The 20,130-nt window shown below is 42.3% G+C and overlaps 1 protein-coding gene and 1 long non-coding RNA gene across 6 annotated transcripts in view; one reads left to right on the top strand and one right to left on the bottom strand.

Moving 5' to 3' along the window:
• Positions 1 to 716, bottom strand: part of Ints6 (integrator complex subunit 6) — a 105,932-nt gene extending 105,216 nt beyond the window's left edge. For 4 of the 5 annotated variants that reach the window (XM_029559571.1, XM_029559570.1, XM_029559569.1 and 1 more), the window contains exon 1: positions 100 to 716. In XM_029559571.1, the coding sequence (XP_029415431.1) occupies positions 100 to 210 (111 nt within the window). In that variant the 5' untranslated portion in view covers positions 211 to 716. The remainder of the gene's footprint in view (positions 1 to 99) is intronic. The other variant, XM_029559572.1, reaches the window with a different exon arrangement.
• A 1,652-nt stretch (positions 717 to 2,368) lies between these two features.
• LOC103727160 lies at positions 2,369 to 19,843 on the top strand. Its single transcript, XR_003848070.1, has 3 exons — positions 2,369 to 2,650; positions 6,627 to 6,741; positions 18,934 to 19,843. It is a non-coding gene; the product is annotated as an uncharacterized LOC103727160 (long non-coding RNA).
• Positions 19,844 to 20,130: the final 287 nt, after the last annotated feature.

Below are 20,130 nucleotides of genomic sequence, written 5' to 3'. Positions count from 1 at the left end.
CCGGCGCCCGCAGTCAGCGCCCCGCACCCCCGGCCGCCCCCACCCTGCCCCCGCGGGCCACCGGGCGGCGACCCCGACCCGGGCTCGGTCAGTCGGTACCTTCATGAAGGTCTCTACCGCGCCTTTGGCCGTGTCCAGGTAGGTGGTGCCCAGATGGCTGCGCTGGTTCATAGAGGCAGACGTGTCTATCAGGAACAGTAAGATGGGCATAGTGCTGGCCGGGGACACCGGGGCCCGAGGTGGTGGAGAAAGATGGTAGAGGTGGAGGCACCGGTGGCGGCGGCTACCGCCGCTAATGCGCGGCGGAGGAGCGCGGCCCCCGGGAGGAAAACACCGTCCGGGTCTTTCCTCCGGCTGCGGGGAGTTTCTCCCCCGATAGTTGAGAGGAAACTCCCCAGCCCCAGTCCGCCCCGCCGTACCCCCGCCTCCGCCGCCTCCTGCCTGCCTGCCCGCTGGGGCGGGCGCCCAGCCGTCAGTCGGTCCGTCCCCCCCCGCCTGGGGGTCCCGTCCCCGCTCCCGGCCCCTGTGTGTGTCCCCGCGGGAGACGGGCCCGGCTCCCCACCCCACCCCCGCTGCAGGGAGTGGGGACCAGGGAGCTGCGAAGAGGGCAGTGGGCTGAGGGGAGATTGGCCCTGGGGCTGTTGGGAGAAGTTTCAGGGACTCCCTCCGCACCCCGGCGGTGTCACCACTTTCTCAGCCCCTCTCGCTACTGAAGCGCTTTTCTCTCTTACACTCCGGTTTTAACTCGGGCAGGGGCTGCAGAAGCTCCGCCCCTGACACGTCCCCGAGCCACGTGATACACCGCCCCGCTGTTCTATTGGTTGGGCTTTGGGTTCTCATTAGCATATTCAAACACCTCAGGGGCGGGGGAAGCTTGTAGGCCGAGATGGAGGACTGTTACTGGGCACGCGCGGAGGCGGGGCAGCGAGTGCGCGCGCGAGGAAGCGCGAGGGGCGAGCAGGTGGGCCCAATGCCGAGGAGGCGGGCTCCGGAAAAGGGCGGGGCCAGGCGGCGGAACCTCCGCGGCGCGGGGGCGGGGCCACGGCCGTGAGCTTCCGCGTCACTGCGCCGCTGCCTCTCCTTGGGTGTTGGAGGTGATAGGGTCGGGAGATAGGAAATGGTCACTACATGCCAGCTTTCCGAATCGTGGGGCTAGGAGGGCCGAGTAAAATGAACAGAGGCCGAGTTAGAGAAACCGGTAGGCCGACGCTCGCCCTCCCGAGGTCGGCTCGCAGCCGCAGTGGCTGGAGGACACCGGGCCTCGTGGGGCGGCGGCGGGGGAGGGGAAACAGGTTGTTTTTGACCTGGGACCGAGAGACCCGCTTTCCCGGGCTGCGCTCCAGCCTGGCCGGGAGCTTCTTTTCGGAGAACGCACCAGAAAGGAAAATAGCCCTGTATTGCCTCTCTGCAAACGGGAGAAAGCTCCAGTTTCTTGTCAAATCGTGTTAGGGCACTAAGTGTCGGTTTTAAGAATCGAAACGGATTTGTCAAATCGCAGCCCGTTTCCCTCGTTTTAAAGTGAAAACGCTGACCACATTGCGCAGGTGACTCGGAATAGATTCCCCAGAGCCCCCACCTTTCATCCTTCCTAATACTGTCAGGGGAAACGTTTTCTTAAGCCCTATTATTTTTGCCTGAAGTCTTTAACCTACGTTTGCAAGTCCGAAGACCTGTTTCCCTAAATGTAGCTGGAAAAAAAAACAAGACACTGCCTAAAATACAAGTTGAATTAGAGACAGCCTTTGTAAGACTGGATATTTATAGGGCATGTCCCACTATTCTTGCACTTCCTGGTTTTACTTTTTTTTTTTTTTATCTTAAATTCTCATCTTGCACGGAGGACATCTCAAGTGTTCGTAGCACAGACTTGCTTGTAACCCTTTTTAAAATCTGACTGCTGGACTTTTTCTCGTTTTCAAACAACCTCTGAAAGTTTTGTTAATTTAGTAACAAACAGTAGCTTGCTTTTATGTGGGAATGAACCATAGAAGAGGCATGATATTAGGAGGTTAGGACTACAAAAGATGAAATAATACTCTGACAGCCAGTAGTTGCTGGGAAGCGGAATTAATATATGAAGGCCCTGCCTTCAAAAAATTAAGGTATATATACATTTCTGGCTAATCTAAGCAGAAAATGATTCATTACTAAGTAATTCAGGGGAAAATCTGTTACCTGGGGATGATGGGAACAGTTTCAAAGGTCAGTACGTTTGTGCTTTAAAGTGGTATTTCTGGAGAATAGATCTCAATCTGAATCAAGAGTTCAGTGACAAAACAAAAGTTTTTTTAACAGTTCTATGATTTTTCTTTGAACAAGTGCATAGTTTTCAGAGAATTAATCTTTAATTTTCTCTACCAGTGCTTTTCAGGTGTGGTCTGTGGAGTCCTGCCTGACTGAAAATATACTCTATAGGATCATAAGAAATTTCTTTTTCCTGTTCATCACTGAGATTTGAGAAGCACTGCTTCTCAAGGATTAGTGTGATTTGAAAATGAAAAAGAAGAAGCAGCTGGTGAAAAACAAATTCAGGCACTGAAAATTGAAAAAGTTAGCACTGCTTTGCTGAGGGCTTGCTGGGGGCAGAGTGCAAGTTCAGCCAGACCATTGGACCACTGTGGCAGACATGAATAATAGGAAATCCAGGAAGGTAGGCAGGTCTAGACAGTAAGCCGTTATTCCCAGTGTAAGAACTGCCCCCTCTGGATTAGGTTTTGTTGGGGAAGCTGGGTATAAAACAATACTTGAAGGAAATCAAACTAGTCCACTGAAGGGCTCACATTATTGATGACCATACCTTTCACAGTTATTTGGAATCATTTTCCGATAGAGCCATGGCAGTTCTTCTTCCATGGCTCAGTGGTGTTGGCACACAATCATACAAGGGTTGTCTGTAGAAAAGTGTTTTTGGAAACAGTAGGTGCAAAGATCAGGAGAGCTAAGTCCAGAGAACCAACTGGAGCATATAACCAGAACCCATGCTCATGATGGCACTGGATTTCCAGCCCAGAAGTGCTAAATGGCAAGGCCTTTGGGCTGACCAAGAAAGAGATCAGGACATACATAGGCAGCAAATAGGAAACCATCAGAAACTAGGAAACGCTGGCACACAGTCCCTAGACAAATATTGTGAAGTAGGCCACATTTATTCTTGGTGGCTCTGGTTTGCAGTCTAGCTATTGGTTGATAATAGCTTAAAAGCAGTAGTTCTTAGCCAAGAAATACACATCAACATCACTCATAGAGCTTTAAAAACAATGTACCAAGTGTCCATACCCAGAGGAAAAGGATTCAATGGAATTAGAATGGGGCCAGGCAAGATGGCTGAGAAAGTAAAGGCACTTGTCACCTGGCAACCTGAGTTTAATCCCTGGAACCCACATAAAAGTGGAAGGACAGAATCAATTCCACAAAGGTGTCCTCTGACCTCCACATGTGCACTGTGCCTCATGTGCACACATACACACACACTAAAAAATATTTTTAAGGGCCGGGCATGGTGGCGTGTGCCCTTAATCCCAGCACTTGGGAGGCAGAGGCAGGCAGATCTCTGTGAGTTCAAGGCCAGCCTGGTCTACATAGTTCCAGGACAGCTGGGGCTACAGGGAGACTGTCTCAAAAAAACCAAAAAAAAAAAATTTTTTTTAATTAGAATTAGGATGGGCCTTGGTCACCTTTTAAAAAAAAATACTTCAGCTGAATCTTACAATACTGAGTAAGAACTACGTATTTAGGGGCTGGAGAGATGGCTTAAGTGGCCAAGAGGACTTGAGTTTGTTTCTCAGTACCCATATGGCAGCTCTCAACCATCAGTAACTCCAGTTCCAGGGACTCCAATGCCCTCTTCTGGGCTTTATGGGCACCAGGCATGCATGTAATGCACTTACATACATGCAGGCAAAACCCTCATAAAAATTAATTTAAAAAAAAAAAAAAACATGTCTAGGGCCTGCAAGATGGCAAAGGATGTAAAGGCACTTGCCTCACAAGCCTGGCCACTTGAATTTGATCCCTGGAACCCCTGTGATAGAAGGAGAGAACCGACTCCACAAAGTTGGCCTCTGACCTTTCTACACACACATACACATACTCAAACTTCATACACATAAAACAATAATAATTTTTAAATGGAAAGAACTACATCTTTAATGTACAAGAATAATGTATATTTCTAGCATCTCAAAGTATTTTTCACATATCCTAGAACTACTGCATTTAAAAATTTGAATAATAAAGGAGAAAAAACTAAATGTAATCACCAATCTATATGATGACGTGCATGGATTCAACTATGTTTGGCAAAAGAGGGGAGATAATATAAAAGTGCTGGAGATTGCAGTATTCCTCGGAGCTTTGGCCTGAAGTAAACAAGAAATGGGGGCCATGAGTCTCTTCACTCATTTTCTATTTGCGATTCTGAAGACTTCTACTTATATTTAGGCTTACTTTCCTAAAATATGACCCCTAAAGTCAAGCCAAGCCTTTCATAAGACTCAGCTGAAGAAACAGTTCTTGCACTGCTAGAGGGAAGACTAGTTGGAATGGTATGTGTTGAAGATTGTGCGGTTGCATTCTAGAAAATTTAGGAAGATCTTTCTGGGAGAACATTGGTCAGAATAGATAGATAGATAGATAGATAGATAGATAGATAGATAGATAGATCTCATATATAGATATATATCATATATAGATATCATATATATATCTCATATATATATATGAGAGAGAGAGAGAGAAAAGATACCCTTTGCTGGTGTTTTTGAAAGAGTGCTGTCAAAGGGGCTGGAGAGAAGACTCAACAATTAAGAAAGCACAGTTGCTGCTGTAGAAGAGGACCCAGGTTTGGTTCCTAATACCCACATGGCAGCTCACAACTGTGACTCGAGTTCCAGGGGATCCAATGCCTTATGGCCTCCTCAGGTGTCAGGCATACACATGGTGCACGTACATACATGAAGGCAAAATACATACACATAAAAATAATTTATTGTAAAAATGTAGTGCTGTCCAAGTGCCCTTGCTCTAATCTAAAAGGGAATACATAAATTTTGTGGAAACCTGAAAGCATGATGACTGTAGCTTAATAGCCTAAATTATTCAAATACAGCTATTCTAACAGAATTAAGAACTGATGAGTTAGACTTATTTGTAGGAGACAACCAGATCCCTTTTAAATTATTTTAAACCAATTAAGCAGGGTAACACTTTAAAAATAGTTATGTGCTGATGACTTGACATTTGATATCTGGATGTGCCATCTGAACAAAATCAGATGAGCCCAGTGTTCCTCATATGTAACCTAACAGAATTGCCTTTGGCATCTTACCATTTCCTACCTCTCTGCAATACTACCTTCTTTCAGATCATAATTGTGATATTGAGAACCTCAAAAACCTAAAAGTGGGAGCTAGAGAGGTGGCACAGCAGTTAGGAGCACTGGCTGCTTTTGCAGAGGACCCGGATTCAATTCCCAGCACCCACGTGACAGCTAACAACCATCTGTAACTTCAGTTCCAGAGGATCTGACACCCTTTTTTGACCTCCATGGGCACTGCACAACAGATGCACTTACGTGCAGAGAAAACACTCATAAACATAAAAATATATATTTTTTAAAAACTAAAAGTAACAAGCATAAAAACTGGATATGGAATTATGCAACCAAGTTCATCAAATAATACACATAAAAGGAAATTTAATTTTGGTTGTCCAAGTATATAACACAAGCTCACTAAAAAGAAGCAAGAGAAATTAGATTTTTTCCAGTGAGCAGTGTTCTGCAATAATAGTTGAATTCGCAGGCAATTTAAGATCTGTCCTTAAAATGGACAGACCAAGATTGAAGATTGCAGTCAGAACAGTTTCTCTGGTGAAAGAGCATAAACATTGCAGATTTCTTTCAACTAAGTGTATGTGTGTGTGTGTTACTGGGGATTGAACCCAGAGCCTTGCAAATGCTAGACATGAGCTCAATTGCTGAGCTATATTTTTACTGGGTGTTTTTTTTTTTTTTTTTAAGGCAGGGTCTCCCTAAATTGCCCACACTGGCTTTGAACTCACTCTGTAGCCCAGGCTGGCCTTAAATTGCAGTCTCCTGGCCCCAACCTCCCAAGAAGCTGGGACTCCAGGCCTAAATCACCAGGTTTTGCTAGCTAATATTAAATGCACACCAAATATATGATAGGCATTCTGCTAGGCCCTAAGAGAGTTTATAATGAAATGGAAAGACAGGAGACAGAGAAAACATACTAAGATACAGCAGCAGCAGTCCCCAAGTGTCCTATAGTAAGATCTATCTTTAAAGAATTGCTTTGCCAGGTAATGTATTTCATCAGTTTGGGGATACCTTATATTGTTAAGAATTTTTTTTGGACCACTAGGGTGGGGCAACTGCTAGTTAAACTATGAAACAATACTATATTACCTAGAAGTTATCCAAACTGATGAATTCTGCCAACAAATGCATTAATGATGGAACATTTTCCTAAAAGAATATGCTGCTTTTGTCTTTGGTATACCAAAATGTTGGCATCTGTTTTGTGAGTTGTGGCTAGTGTTTTCTTGATTCAGTGGGTGTCATGGAAAGGTTTTCAGACCACAACCAACTTAGAACTCTTTCTTTACAGGATTGGTTGAATGGAAAGTTGATGGTTTGTGATTGTCATGCCATCGGGAATAACCACCAAGTCTGCACATGTGTGAACTGCCTTCTGATGGCAGCATTGTAAGATGCTGGTGATTGTAAGTCACATCCAATTTTAAATGTTAAAATGGAAAGAAATGTACACGCTAAAGATGGTTAAATATCATGTATTGCTAATTACTATTAAAGTAAATGTTAGGAGAATATGCAGAGAGCTGTGTGGACATGAAGGATGGAACAGCAACCCCTCACATAGTGGTGTCAAAGCAGAGACCAGTAAGATGTGTGAGAGGGTGAGAAGGGCAGGAGAACTGGAGCCTATGTAGAAGAGTGGCAGCAGTGGAAACTGGGCCACTTCCCGAAAGGTTTCATGTGCTCAACTGAGGCATTTTGAATTGTATTCTTTGGGTTATAAAGGAAAAATACAGTAGAGATCATGGAATGACCCTAAGAATCAGAATTTCATTTTAAGAAGATAGTTTCAGCAGTGATTTGGAGGATGGATTAAAATTGGAAGATGGCGGATAAGGATACCGATCGGGCAAGTTCTGCTTGAGGCCATGGAGCATGTAAGAATACTCTGGGCCAGGGGAGATGGCTCAGTGAGTAAAAATGCTTGCTATGCAAGCATGAGAACCTGAGCTCAGAGCCCAACATCAAAAATAATCAGGGAACAGTCACACCTGTCTGTAACCCCAGTGCTGGGGGATGAATCCTGGGAGCTTACTGGCCAGTAAACTGCTGAGATAGTGAGCTTCAGGTTCAGTAAGAGACCTTGTATCAAGGGAATAAGGTAGAGAGTGATGAAGACACAAAATGCCCTCCTCTGGCTTCTGTCTGCATGTGCACGGGCATGTACACATATCACAAACATAAATAAATAATCATGGGAATTGCAAAAGAAACGCTAAGGAGAGAATTGTCAAAAACACTGAGGTAATAGACTAACAATATGGCTCAGCAGGTAAAGGAGTTTGCCATGCAAACCTGACAAGCTGAGCTCAATCCCTACAGCCTACCTAAAGTGGCACTTCCCCCTCTCCCCTCATGATTTGTGTGAATAAAGTCATCTGTGGTACTGGGAAGTGAATACTATCAAGTGCTAGGTGACTAAATTCCTAATAAGAGATATTTCCCTAAAAAACCCAATGATGTTGAACTAGAGAGGTGCTCAGCAGTGAAGAATACTTGCTGTTCTTCCAGAGGACCCAAGTTCAATTCCCAGCACCCACATCAGGCAGCTCACAACTATAACTCCAGCTCCAGAGGTTCTTTCATGCCCTCTATCCTCCTTAAGCACCTCATGCATTTGGTAGACGCATACATATGCATAAATAAAAATAAAACCTTTAAAATAAAAAGACCAATGGTGTTTATTCAGTTTCCTGTTCCAGTGACTACAAAGCCCATATGAGTTTTGCAATAAATAAAAGGTGAGAGGGGAAAGAGATACCTATCTTTGTGAAGTTTACGTTCTAATAGGGAATTAGTAAATATATGATAGGCTCATGCTAAATGCTAAGGTGGAAAAAAAGAAGCAAAATGCAGAGGGGGAAGGTTATAGTTTCACACGTGAGAAACTGGGAACTTATTAAAGAAAATGTTCTTTGAACAGAGACCCAAAAGAAATAAGACAGAGATCTGTGCAGATGTCTAGGGAAAGGCAGATTTTATCCATTTATCTTACTGAAATGCTATGATCCACCCATCCCCCAAAACTTCCAAGGTAATGGCATTAGGAGATGGGCTATGGGAAGGTGGTTATATCACAAGGTAGAACCCTCATGGATGGAATTAGTTGGCTTATAAGGTTCCCAAGGGAGGTCATTCACCCCTTCCTACCATGTGAAGACACAGCTAGAAGTTACCATCTATGAAACAGGCCCTCATCACTTTTACTTCCCAGACTTTACACATGTGAGAAAGTTCTGCTATTTATACACTACCCGGTTCATAGTATCTTGTTCTGGAAGCCCAGGCAAACTAAGACATAAAGTTTTAATAGAACAATTTGTCCGGGACATGTAGCTCAGTGGCAGAGCACTTACTTCAGGTGCTCAAACCCCTGGGTCTGATCCCTGCTTCCACATGGGGAAAAGCTGGCAGTTTTATATACTGATGGCCATTAAAGTTTTATTTACTAGTAAATATTCTTTGTTGATATTTAATCACTAGTCTCATAAGCATTGTTATTAGTAATAAGTATTCTTTGTTGGTATTTATTCTTTAAAGCAGTACTATTTTTAAAGATTTAATGTGTGTCTGTCTGTCTGTCTGTCTGTGCAGGTATGTACTTGTGGAACCCAGAAAAGGGTATTGGATCTCCTAGAGCTGGAGTTACAGGAAGTTGTGAGCTGCCTGATGTGGGTGCTAGGAGCTGAACTCATGTCCTCTGCAAGAACAGCAAGTGGTCTTTATCACTGATCCATCTTTCCATCCTCTTAAGCAGTATTATTGATTAATAATAATTATTTGTGGGGCTGGAGGGATGGCTCAGCAGTTAAGAATGCTGGTTGTTCTTACAGAAGACCTGGGTTTGAATCCCAACACCCACATGGAAGCTAACAACTGTCCGTAACTCCAGTTCCAGGGGATACGACAGCCTCTTCTGTCCTCCGCGGGCATTGTACAACACTGGTGCACTTACCTACATGCAGGCATTACACACATACACATAAAATAAAAATAATAAAAATTTAAAAATAATTATCATTATTATTTGTTAACATGGGCTGTGTCTGTCAGGAAAATGTCAATCATTTATTACATATTACAGAGATAGTTAATCTTATAGTAAACTGGTGCTATTAGATTCTTGGGATTCAGTAATAAATCAGCTAGACCTAATCCCTATGAATCCACAATTAAATTGGAATTACAGGCAGCACATAATATTTTAGTACAGGTATGTTCCCTATGATGTTTGGGACATACAATAGAAACTGCATTATCTAAAGTTCATACTTCATTGTACATCCTGTATTTATTGAACCTGGCAATTCTGTGTCCTCCTCTTAGTTAAGACTTAACAGACTGGAAATGAATTATCAGTAAATATAGTTAGGATATGGTAGACATGCTTTGTAACATACAACCATAAATTTAGAAGTCACTGGGACCCTAAATGAGTGAAGGAAACCTGCCTGCTAATCAAGAACACCCCCAGATCAAGAAATTCTTGGGGCCTGGAGAAATAGTTCAGCCGTTAAGAGCACTGGTTGTTCTTGCAGAGACCCGAGTTCAAATCCCAGCACCCATGGTGACTAACAACCATCCGTAACTCCAGTTCCAGGAATTCTGACACTCTCTTCTCTCCTCCTCAGGTACTTCAGGACACAGGTGCACTGACACACATGCAGGCAATACACTCATATACATAAAATAAAAAGAAATCAAAAAAAGAAGAAAAGAGAGAAAGAAAGAAAGAAAGAAGAAAGAGAGAGAGAGAAAGAAAGAAAGAAAGAAAGAAAGAAAGAAAGAAAGAAAGAAAGAAAGAAAGAAAAAAAAAGAAATTCCTATTGTGTTTGAGTAAGTCTCTGCTTTGGATCTACTTGCTCCACAGTCTCTGTTAGTCTCCTTGCTTTTCCTAGCAAACATGTCAGCCCTAAAATCCACTGCCTTTCCCAAATACAGTCCGGAATAAAAAGTTTTAGCATAATGTAAAAGCGATAATAAAACATACTAGAGGGAGATAAACCAAATCTAAAACTAAAAATATTTGAACTATAGTCATTATAATATACCTTTTTAACTGAGTGCTTTCTTATAGGGGTTGGGGGGGGTTGCACACCTTTAATCCCAGAACTTGGGACGCAGAGGCAGATGGATCTCTGTGAGTTCCAAGCCAGCCAGGGTTACAGGCCAGATAGGCTCACATACATAGGTGAGAGACCCTGTGTCAAAAATAAACAAAACAAAAATCCTGAGTGTTTTTAAGTTGGTCATGGAAAAATGAAACAACATTATTTAAAAATTGCATTACCAACACTATGTATCACTCCTGGTTATTAAAACATTTCAAATGCTTTTTTCCTTTCAAGTAATTACTGAAAACTCTAAAAATCATAATGATATACTAATGTTTGCCATCAAAAAGCTTGTGGCCTAAGAGAGGAAATAAAGAGAATACCAGCAGAGCCAAAAGATACATGCAGACCATTCTCAGAAATTCATTCACCCAGACTAGAGGGAAACAGAGAAAGCAAGAGAACAAAGAGGCAATTCTCTTCAAAACTTTTTAATTTTTGAGATTTCTTTTTTAAATTTTTTTATTAAATTTTGTTACATTTCATACAGAATATCTCAAACAATCTGAATCATCTTTATAGCCCGGTCCCCACCAGCACCCTCCCATAGCCTCTCCCACTGGAACCCATATACTCTGTCCTGGGTGTTAAGGCCCACTGTGTCAAGTCAGTGTCCCCAGACGTTCCCCAGTACAATCCATCCACTTGCAGTTTAGTCAGATTTGAGATTTCTTTTTACACATATGAGTGTATTGCCTGAATGTATGGAATTGCACTCATGTCATGCAGTGCCCACAGAGGTTAGAAGAGGGTGTCAGATCCCTTGGATCTGAAGTTATAGATGGATGTTAGCTGCCATGTGGGTGCTGGGAACCAAACCCGGGTCCTCTGCAAGAGCAGCCAGTGCTCTTAACCCCTGAATCATCTCTCCAGCCCCAACTTGAGATTTATTTATTTATTTATTTATTTATTTATTTATTTATTTATTTATTTATCTTTTTGAGACAGAGTCTCCCTGTAGCCCCAGCTATCCTGGAACTCACTATGTAGACCAGGCTGGCCTCGAACTCACAGAGATTCGCCTGCCTCTGCCTCCCAAGTGCTGGGACTAAAGGGATGTGCCACCGCCTGGCTAACTTCTGAGATTTTCTTAAGCTTATAGGTAGAGATTATTTTGGGCTGGGGATGTTGCTCAGTGGTAGAGCATTTGCCTAATCTGTGAGAGACCCTAAATTCAATCCCCAGATGAACAAAAATTATAAAAGTAGATGTTATTGTCAAAACATAAAAAAGAATAACAGAAGAGAGAAGCTTTAATCCCACTACCCAGTGATAATCACTGATAGAATTTTAGTATATATCCCCTCCTTTATAATTAAAATTGGAGGGGCTTGAGAGATGGCTGTTCTTGCAGAGGACTGGAGCTCAGTTCCCAGGACCTACATAGTGGCTAACAACCATCTGTAATTCCAGTTCTAGGGTATCCAGCCTCTTCTGACCTCCATGGGCACTGAATGCACATGATGGACTGACATGCATGCATATAAAACATTCACATAAAATAAAAAGTCAAAATATTTTAACTGGTATCATATATTCTTTCATATCTTCCTTTTTTCTATTTAATATATTGTGAACATTTTTCATGTCTTTAAATGTTAAACTAATGTTTTAATATTTTATTTGCATATATTAATTATACATAATGATGGGTTTCTTTATGACATTTCCATACATATAATGTATTTTTATCACATTCACCCCCATTACCCTTTGTCCTCCTCCCACTCCCTCTGACCCCTGTCCTTTTCCCAATTAGTCCCTTTCTACTTTCATGTCTAAAATAATTGTTGGTAAGTACATGTTCTTCCATTTGATTGATGTTATCATGATTTAATTTTCTCTTATTCATTTTTTATTTTCAGGGGCTGGGAATATGTCTCAGTTGGTAGACTACTTGACTAGCATGTATAAATCCCTGTATTCAATCCCAGCATGGTGGTACATAAATATAATCCCAACACTGGAGAGGTGAAGCCAGGAGGATTAAACATTCAAGATCATCCTTGGGTACATAGCAAGCTTGAGTTCAATCTACAATACATGAAACACTGTCCCTCCCCCTCAAAAAGATTTTATTTTCAAATGTTCACTTTATAAATAATGATACAGCCCTATATTAAAATCTCTGTAATAATTCCATGGCAGGTGTTCAAATACTAGCTACTGCCCTGAACGTTTGAGATTCATTAGTGAACAAGTTATCCCAAATCCCTGTCTTTATGTGACAGATGAGGGAGACACAAACTGTAAACTATATGTTAGATCAGGTAATGGTGTGTTCCAGAGAAAACACAGCAGGGGCCTGGAGAAATGATGCCATGGGAAGGGGCTTGCCACACAAGTACAAGGATCTCTATTCAGATCCCAGCACCTATGTAAAAGTCATGCATGGTAGCACACCTCTATAACTCCAGAGCTGGAGGGCAGAGACAGGTGGATCCCAGAGGATCACTGGTCAGGAGGTCTACCTGAAACAGTGAGCCCCAGGTTCACTGAGAGATCCTGTCTCAAAAAATAAGGCAGAGAGTGGTAAAGGAAAACATCTAACAATGACTTCTGGCCTCCACATGCACTCAAATGTGCACACCCATGTACATACATGTGCAGACATGAATTCTCTTAGTTAGCTTCAGCTGTCAACTTGACACAGCTTGGAGTTACTCAGTTGGGGGATTGCCTGATCAGACTGACCTGTGGCCATTTCTGTGGGAAATTTTCTTGACTGTTGATTGATGTGGGAGAGCCCAGCCCACCCTCAATGGTATTACTCCTGGGCAGGTAGGCCTGGGTTGTATAACAAAGGTGATTGAGCATGAGCCCCAGTGAGCAAGCCAGTAAGCAGTGTTCCTCTATGGTTTCTGTTTCAAGTTCTTCACTCTGCTGAATCTCCTGCCCTGGCATGCCTTAAGGATCAACTATAACCTGTAAGATGAAATAAATCTTTTGCTCTCCAAGTTACTTTTGGTTATGGTGTTTATCATGGTAAAAGTAATTAATATATGTATGCCCTCAAACACATACCACAACACACTAAAATATGTATGTATATACACATACAAACCAGGGGCTGGAGAGATAACAGCCATTAAGAGCACTCACTGGCTGTTCTTGCAGAGAACCCATGTTCAGTTCCCAGCACTCACACCAGCTAACAATCATCTGTAACTCCAGTTCTAGGGGATCTAAGATCTCCAGACTGCCACAGGCATTGCATGCAAGGGTATACTTACATACATGCAGGCAAAACACTCATACACATAAACTAATATAAATAATTTTTTAAAATTAAAAAGCATGTACTTGCTCCCAGCACCCATATCAGATGGCTTATAACCACCTGTAATGCCAGCTCCAGGGGATCAGACACCCCGTTCTGGCCTCTGGGGACACTGCACTTATATGCATATACCTACACACAAGCACATATACATATACATGATTAAAAATATGAATCTTTTTTAAAAAATACAGCTGGAATGGAGAAGTGAAGTAGAGGCCTGAGGATTATATTTTCAAATAGTATATTTATTGAGAAAGTGATATTTGAGTAATACCCGAAGGCAACGAGCCAAGTAGATGTTGGATGATGACATTCCGGGCAAAGAAAAGCATGTAACAACCCTGAATTTGGAGTGGTGCTGGCATATGAAAGGGACAGTGAAGAGGCCAGAGTGGCTGGAACAAAGTGGGTGAGGAAAGTTCTTACAAGCTGAAGTCGAAAACACAAGTGTAGCTAGCTCATGTCAGACCTTGGTGACAAGTGGAATTGGTCTTCATGCTAAAGAGGAATCCATTGGAGGATCCCGAGCAGAGGCTTGCTGATCATTTTGGCTGCTGGATGTGAGCAGATTGCAGAACAATGCTTAGAAACAGAACAGTCAAGAGGTTGTTGCTTTCATGCAGAGGGAGTGGTGGCTTATGAAAAACTGAGTTAACAGTGAAAGTGGCTTTGGATGTGAGGGATTTGGGTGGGGGGAATCTGGAATGACTTCAAACATGTCTGTCCTGGATAGCTTCAGTTGTCAACTTGTCACACCTGGGTAGAGGGACCCTCAATTGAGGAATTTCTTCCATTGGACTGGCCTGTGGCCATGTCTGTGGGACATTTTCTTGATTGTTGAGTGATGTGGGAGGGTCCATCCCACCATTGGTGGTGCCACCCCTGTACAGGTGGCCTTGTGTTATATAAGAAAGCAGGTTGAGCACAGGCCAGAGGAGCAAGCCAGTAAGCAGTGTTCTTCCATGGTCTGTGGGCTCCAAGTTCCTGCCTTGGCTTCCTTTGATGATGGACTGTGCTGTAAGCCAAACAAACCCTTTCGTCCCCAGGTTGGTTTTGGTCAGTGTTTTTATCACAGCAATAGAAAACAAACTAAGATAATCTCCAATTTGTTCCTTGGAGAAATTTTCTTGAAGGGGAGTTATTAGATGAATTTTAAGGGTTCTTTATATATACAACAAAACTATTCATCTGCAAAATTTTCCATTTATACTTCCACTATTCCCTGTGGAATACAGTCTGTAAGAAGTTTTTGAAAGACTAGACAAGGTGGTGTATGCCTATAGTCACAGCAGCTGGAGAATCACTTCAGAAGAGTGAAAACAACTTGCCTTAAAAAAGAAAAAAAAATTTTTTTGAGCAAAAGTGTTCTAGCCAGAATTTTTTTTAATTTATGTAAAAAAAAATCTATTGTATTTCTTTTTATGTGAATGAGTGTGTGGAATGTATGCCACATGTGTGCAAGTTCCCAAGGAGGCCAGAAGATGGTGTCAGATTCCCTGGAGCTGGGGTTATAGGCAATTGTAAGCTCCCCAACACTAGTGCTGGGAACCAAACCCAGGTCCTCTAGAAGAGCAGAAAGCACTCTTAACCACTGAGCCACCTCTTCAACCCCAAGAATTTTTAAACAGCTTTACAAATTACTTTCATTTGCAAAGAATCATTAGGAAGCTGTAGTTTACTTCCCCTTTGCATGTATGTATTGATATATTTTAAGCAGAAAAAGCAAATACAGATTACCAAGGGCTAGGTGTTTCTCTTTGGAACTGGTATTATAGAAATAGCGTGGATTTATTTGGAGTGGGATATCAAGAGAATTTGATAGATGCAAAGAAGAAGAGAAGAGGAGGAGGAAGAAGAGGAAAAAGGAAGGAAAAGGAAGATGAGGAGGGGGAAGAAGAGGAGGAGGAAGAGGAAGTCTTTATCCAAAATGTGATGGGGAACATTTACCTAAAAGAACATGGTAAGAAAGGAGAATTAAGAAAATTAGCAGAGAGGAAGCTAGAGTAATCAGGAGCCTGATTTGCTAAAGCAAGAAGAACATAGAATTTCAGAAAAAAAAAAGATTATTATTTTTCAAAAGGTACTGAAATATCCAGTACAGTAAAGACTGAACAAAAGCCATGAGATTAAGAAAAACACTGTTGAGTTTTTAAGGGTCTTTATAGTGGAATATAGAGAATGGAATTTTAGTGAACAGTTTTGCTAAGTAGGGGAATCAATCAATTGATTCACTCATAGCTCAAAAATCAAAGATGACCTGAGTGTGCTTTTAGGTAAAGAAAGAACAGGACAACTGGAATTGTTTTCAAAAGGACAGGTCTGGGGATGGAGAGATGGCTCAGTGGTTAAGAACACTGGTTGTTCTTGCAGATCTGTGGGTTCAGATTCCAGCACCCACATGCCACATGGCAGCTAACAACTATCAGTAACTCCAGTCCCAGGGGATCCGATAGCCTCTTCTGACCTCCCCCGGCATTGCACGACATGGGTACACTTACCTACATGCAGGCAATACACACATAAAAAAATTTAAAAGAAAAAAAAAAAAAAAAAAAAAAAAAAAAAAAAGGACAGGTCTCCTGAGTGAAGGAGGCCAGCGCGGATACAACACCAAAACATAGAACAAGGGTCCGTGACCTCTCTGAGACCAGAAATGATGGCAACAGTATAAGCAAGCACCTAGCACAATCTTCCAGCTTATTTGTTCACTTATTTATAAATTTGACAGGGCCACAGAATGCCCAGATAGTTGGTCAAACAGTTCAAGGGTGCTTCTGAGTGAGTTTGATGTGTAAATCTGTCTGAGAAAAGTCAATTGCTCTCTTTAATGCTGGCCAGCCTCAGCCAATCAGTGGAAGATCTGACTGTAACAAAAACAGTAAGAATTCCTCCTGCCTGGCACCTTCAAGCTAGGACATCAGTCATCCTCTGCTTTCAAACAGAAAGAAACGTTGGTTCTTAGGTCTTAAATCTATTGAAACTACACCCTTGACTTTCATGGTTCTCAGACCTTCAGACACAGACTAGAGCTATGCCATCTACTTCCTGCCTGCAAATCTGAGAACTTCTCAGCCAACTCCTTATGTTCATGTGTGTGTATATATATGTCTTGCATTAATTATGTTTCTCTGGAGAACCCTAATATACCCAGTCAGCATAAAGTAAGTGAATAGTGAAGATCAAATGACAGATCCAAGGTTGAGAAGGTGGATGCAAAGGGAATGGCTATCCAAAGTGGCTTTTTTCAGGGAGAGAAAAGCCAAGCTAGGTGAGAAATCCTGCTGGTGACAACCTGGAAATAGTATGAGGATGCAAGCATCCATCGCTCTGGATGAATGGAGAAGCCACCAGTCCAATGGTCAACAGCTAGGAGGTTGAGCAAGCACCCCTGCAGGCATTCAGCTCTCTGCATGTGATGTGATGAGAAGTAACAGACAAAGACCAAATGTTATTGGCCACAAGGAAAGGGGAGGAAAACAAACTCCATTGGGCACTTGTTCTGGGGGCTTCCCTGGTCAAATAATCCAATGAATGATCTAAAGGTCCTTTTTTGAGAAAAAATTAATTATTGAGGATGCTTATTAATGTGGTCAGAGGCTGCAAACAGAATAAACTAGAACTTGGATATGAATCTAGCAACAAAGTCCTAGGCAAATGTGACAGTAGTTGTTTACCCACCATGGGAATAGGGCTGAGAGATCTCCAATCCCTATCAAAACTAAAGGAACTGGGAACCCAAGGCAGACACTGAAGATCAGAGGAAAATGACAGGGAGGTAGTCAAGTATCATTCAAGGCAAGAATTCACTCATAAGAACAGGATGGGAAAGATAGAGGGGGTTGTATCATTTTAATAGCTCTACAGAACTCTAATCCTAAAGAGATGGTGAAGTGTCTATCATTAGCAAAGGCACATAGGAGCCCCCATACATTCACTTAATTTGCCAGATTAGCTGCTTCTCCCCATTCTCTCTCCAATGCATGCCCATGGCATGATGTGCACTCAAAACCACCAAGGTCCCACTAATGTGATGATGTCTGCTCCCACAACTGCTTACACACTCATAGTCACAGTTTCCCCAAACCTGCTTATATAAACTAAACTTGTGCTTGGAATTATGGTAATTACGTAGATATCATGTAAACCAATGAAATGCAGCAAAACTCAAGAGATTGCTGCTGACTTGTCAACAAGACAACTTAAAAGTCAAAAAAGTTAGTAAAAATTCTACACGTATTTTACTGACAAATGGAATACATTGTTTTAGGTTAAAGTAAAAAGGTTAGCATATGTATTTATGTGTGTGTGTGTGTGTGTATGTGTGTGTTGGAATTAGACCTCTCACCATACTAATGTTATGTTCTGCCACTGAAGTATGCCCCTAGCCATGTATCATTTTAAAAAATTTCCCTGTTTTAATCGATTGTTTCCATCCACCACCACCTACAGTGTTGTGTAAGAGAGCTTTTATGATGCCTAGTGTTGTGAAGAGGCTCTTCAGCATTCTTTCTGTAAAAGCACAACCTGTTTAGAAAAGCAGAATTGAAAACTGGAGTCCACATTCTTTTGTGACTCCATTTAAACATTTTCACACAAACTGTCATTACAGAGCACACGTGTCTGCTCAGATTGTTCCTCTAAATCTTAGGGGTACAGTTGCTCTTACATAATAAACTTTATCTAATGGACATTTATAGATCACTGGTGTTCATAAATCACCAGGAATTATGCATCTGCAGACTAGGTCATTTGTTGATGTTGTTTTACTATATTTCAATATGTGCAATATTTTAATAGCCTCTATAAAGAATCTTAGAAATGATCTAGTATATGAGAGGTGAGCTGGTGGAAATGTGACTCAGTGGCAGAGTACTTGCTTAGCATCTGTAAGGCTGTGGGTTCTACTCTGAGAACCAAAAATAAATGAATGAAAAATTTTAAACAGATGAGTAAACTTGACGATTAGATTTAAAGAAAATCTTCCTAATGTTAAAAAAATTATATTGAAATAAAATTAAGGGGCATGTTTATGGTCCTTTGCATTGTATCTTCCCCAGTGTATGTAGCACTTTAAGGATTTCAAAGCAATCAGAAATCATATCATAAGCTGTTCTGATTCCTATGTATCAAATTATTCTCCCTTCTGCTAGCTGGACTACCTCCTGCCAGACACTAATTTAAAGGTCAACATTTTCTTCCAGGTGAATCAATTGAGCATTACATCCATTACTGAACAGGAAACCTGAAGAACAGGGGTTATTTTGATCATGGATGTCAGAGGCAGGCAGTCTGGCCTCCTCTGCCCACTCTGTCCCACAGTGTCATCAGGAGCCTCCAGCCCTCCCTGCTCTCTTGCCAGCCAGTCTCCACCTGGGCTTGTCAGATCATGATTAGCCAGTTAGTATTTAAGTTTGCTTTGGTAGAAGCAATGGGAAGCAAAAAAGAAGCATGGCCATTGAGCTGGCCTTCCCTCAAAGAGGTTTTCTGGGACCTCTAATAATTTCCTCTTAGATCTGCTCTCCAGCTATGTCCTATGGCTACTTCTGTCTCCAAGACAGGCTGGGAAGTGTAGTTTTTGGCTGAAGCAGCTAGTAAGGAAGAAGGAAAGAAAAAGAAGACCAACAAACTGTCTCTCATGGGTGGACTTTGACTTTAGTAAAGAATGAATGTGCCGTGCTTAGACACTGTAGGCACTAGTACTTGAAAAACTGCTATATTGGTTTACTGGATGCTGGGGCTGAGTTCTTGGTCTGGGGCCACCACTGCTTCCTGATCCCTTGCATCCAGAAAGACCCAGTTCCTTCTTGAGGTCCCCAGGAGCACTCTGGGCCTGGTCCCACCCTCGCCTCCCTCTGCTTTCCTGGGCCTGCACGACCTGCCAGCCTCCCTTTGGGTAAGTCAATTGCCCACTGCGCCTTGACTCCCCCAGCCTCATTCACCCTCTCATCTCCCCCACCTGTCTCTCCTCCTAGCCTGGGTCCTGTCCCATTCGTCGTCTTGGCACCTCAGACACGGGGGAACCAACATTGCTTCATGTTCCTTTGCATCTAGACCAACCCAGTTCCCTTTTGGGGTCCCCAGGAGCCCTTGGGGCCTGGTCCCACCCTCACCTCAAACGACCTGAAGAGTAAAAATAAATTGGTTTATCTGGGCCAACTGTATGGCCTTAAACACCCAAAAGGAAAATATAACCAAAGATTAAAGGGGCCAATATAATTTTTTAAGAGTCCATATGTGTAGCTAAAGGCTACATACCAAGCAACAATGCCAGATAGGAGATACCTTCTTTTGAGTTGTTGGCCAGGGTGGCCCAAGGGGACTCTCAGATAGTAACCCAGCATAAAACTGGGAAAATAAACAGCAGACCCCAATCTTATCTAAAGGAATATTGACAACTG

Source organism: Nannospalax galili, unplaced genomic scaffold (assembly GCF_000622305.1).
Source record: "Nannospalax galili isolate Female #2095 unplaced genomic scaffold, S.galili_v1.0 scaffold488, whole genome shotgun sequence".
Taxonomy (NCBI): Eukaryota; Metazoa; Chordata; class Mammalia; order Rodentia; family Spalacidae; genus Nannospalax; species Nannospalax galili.
The sequence above is the reverse complement of the archived record's forward strand: the minus strand, read 5'-3'. Positions and strand labels throughout refer to the sequence as shown.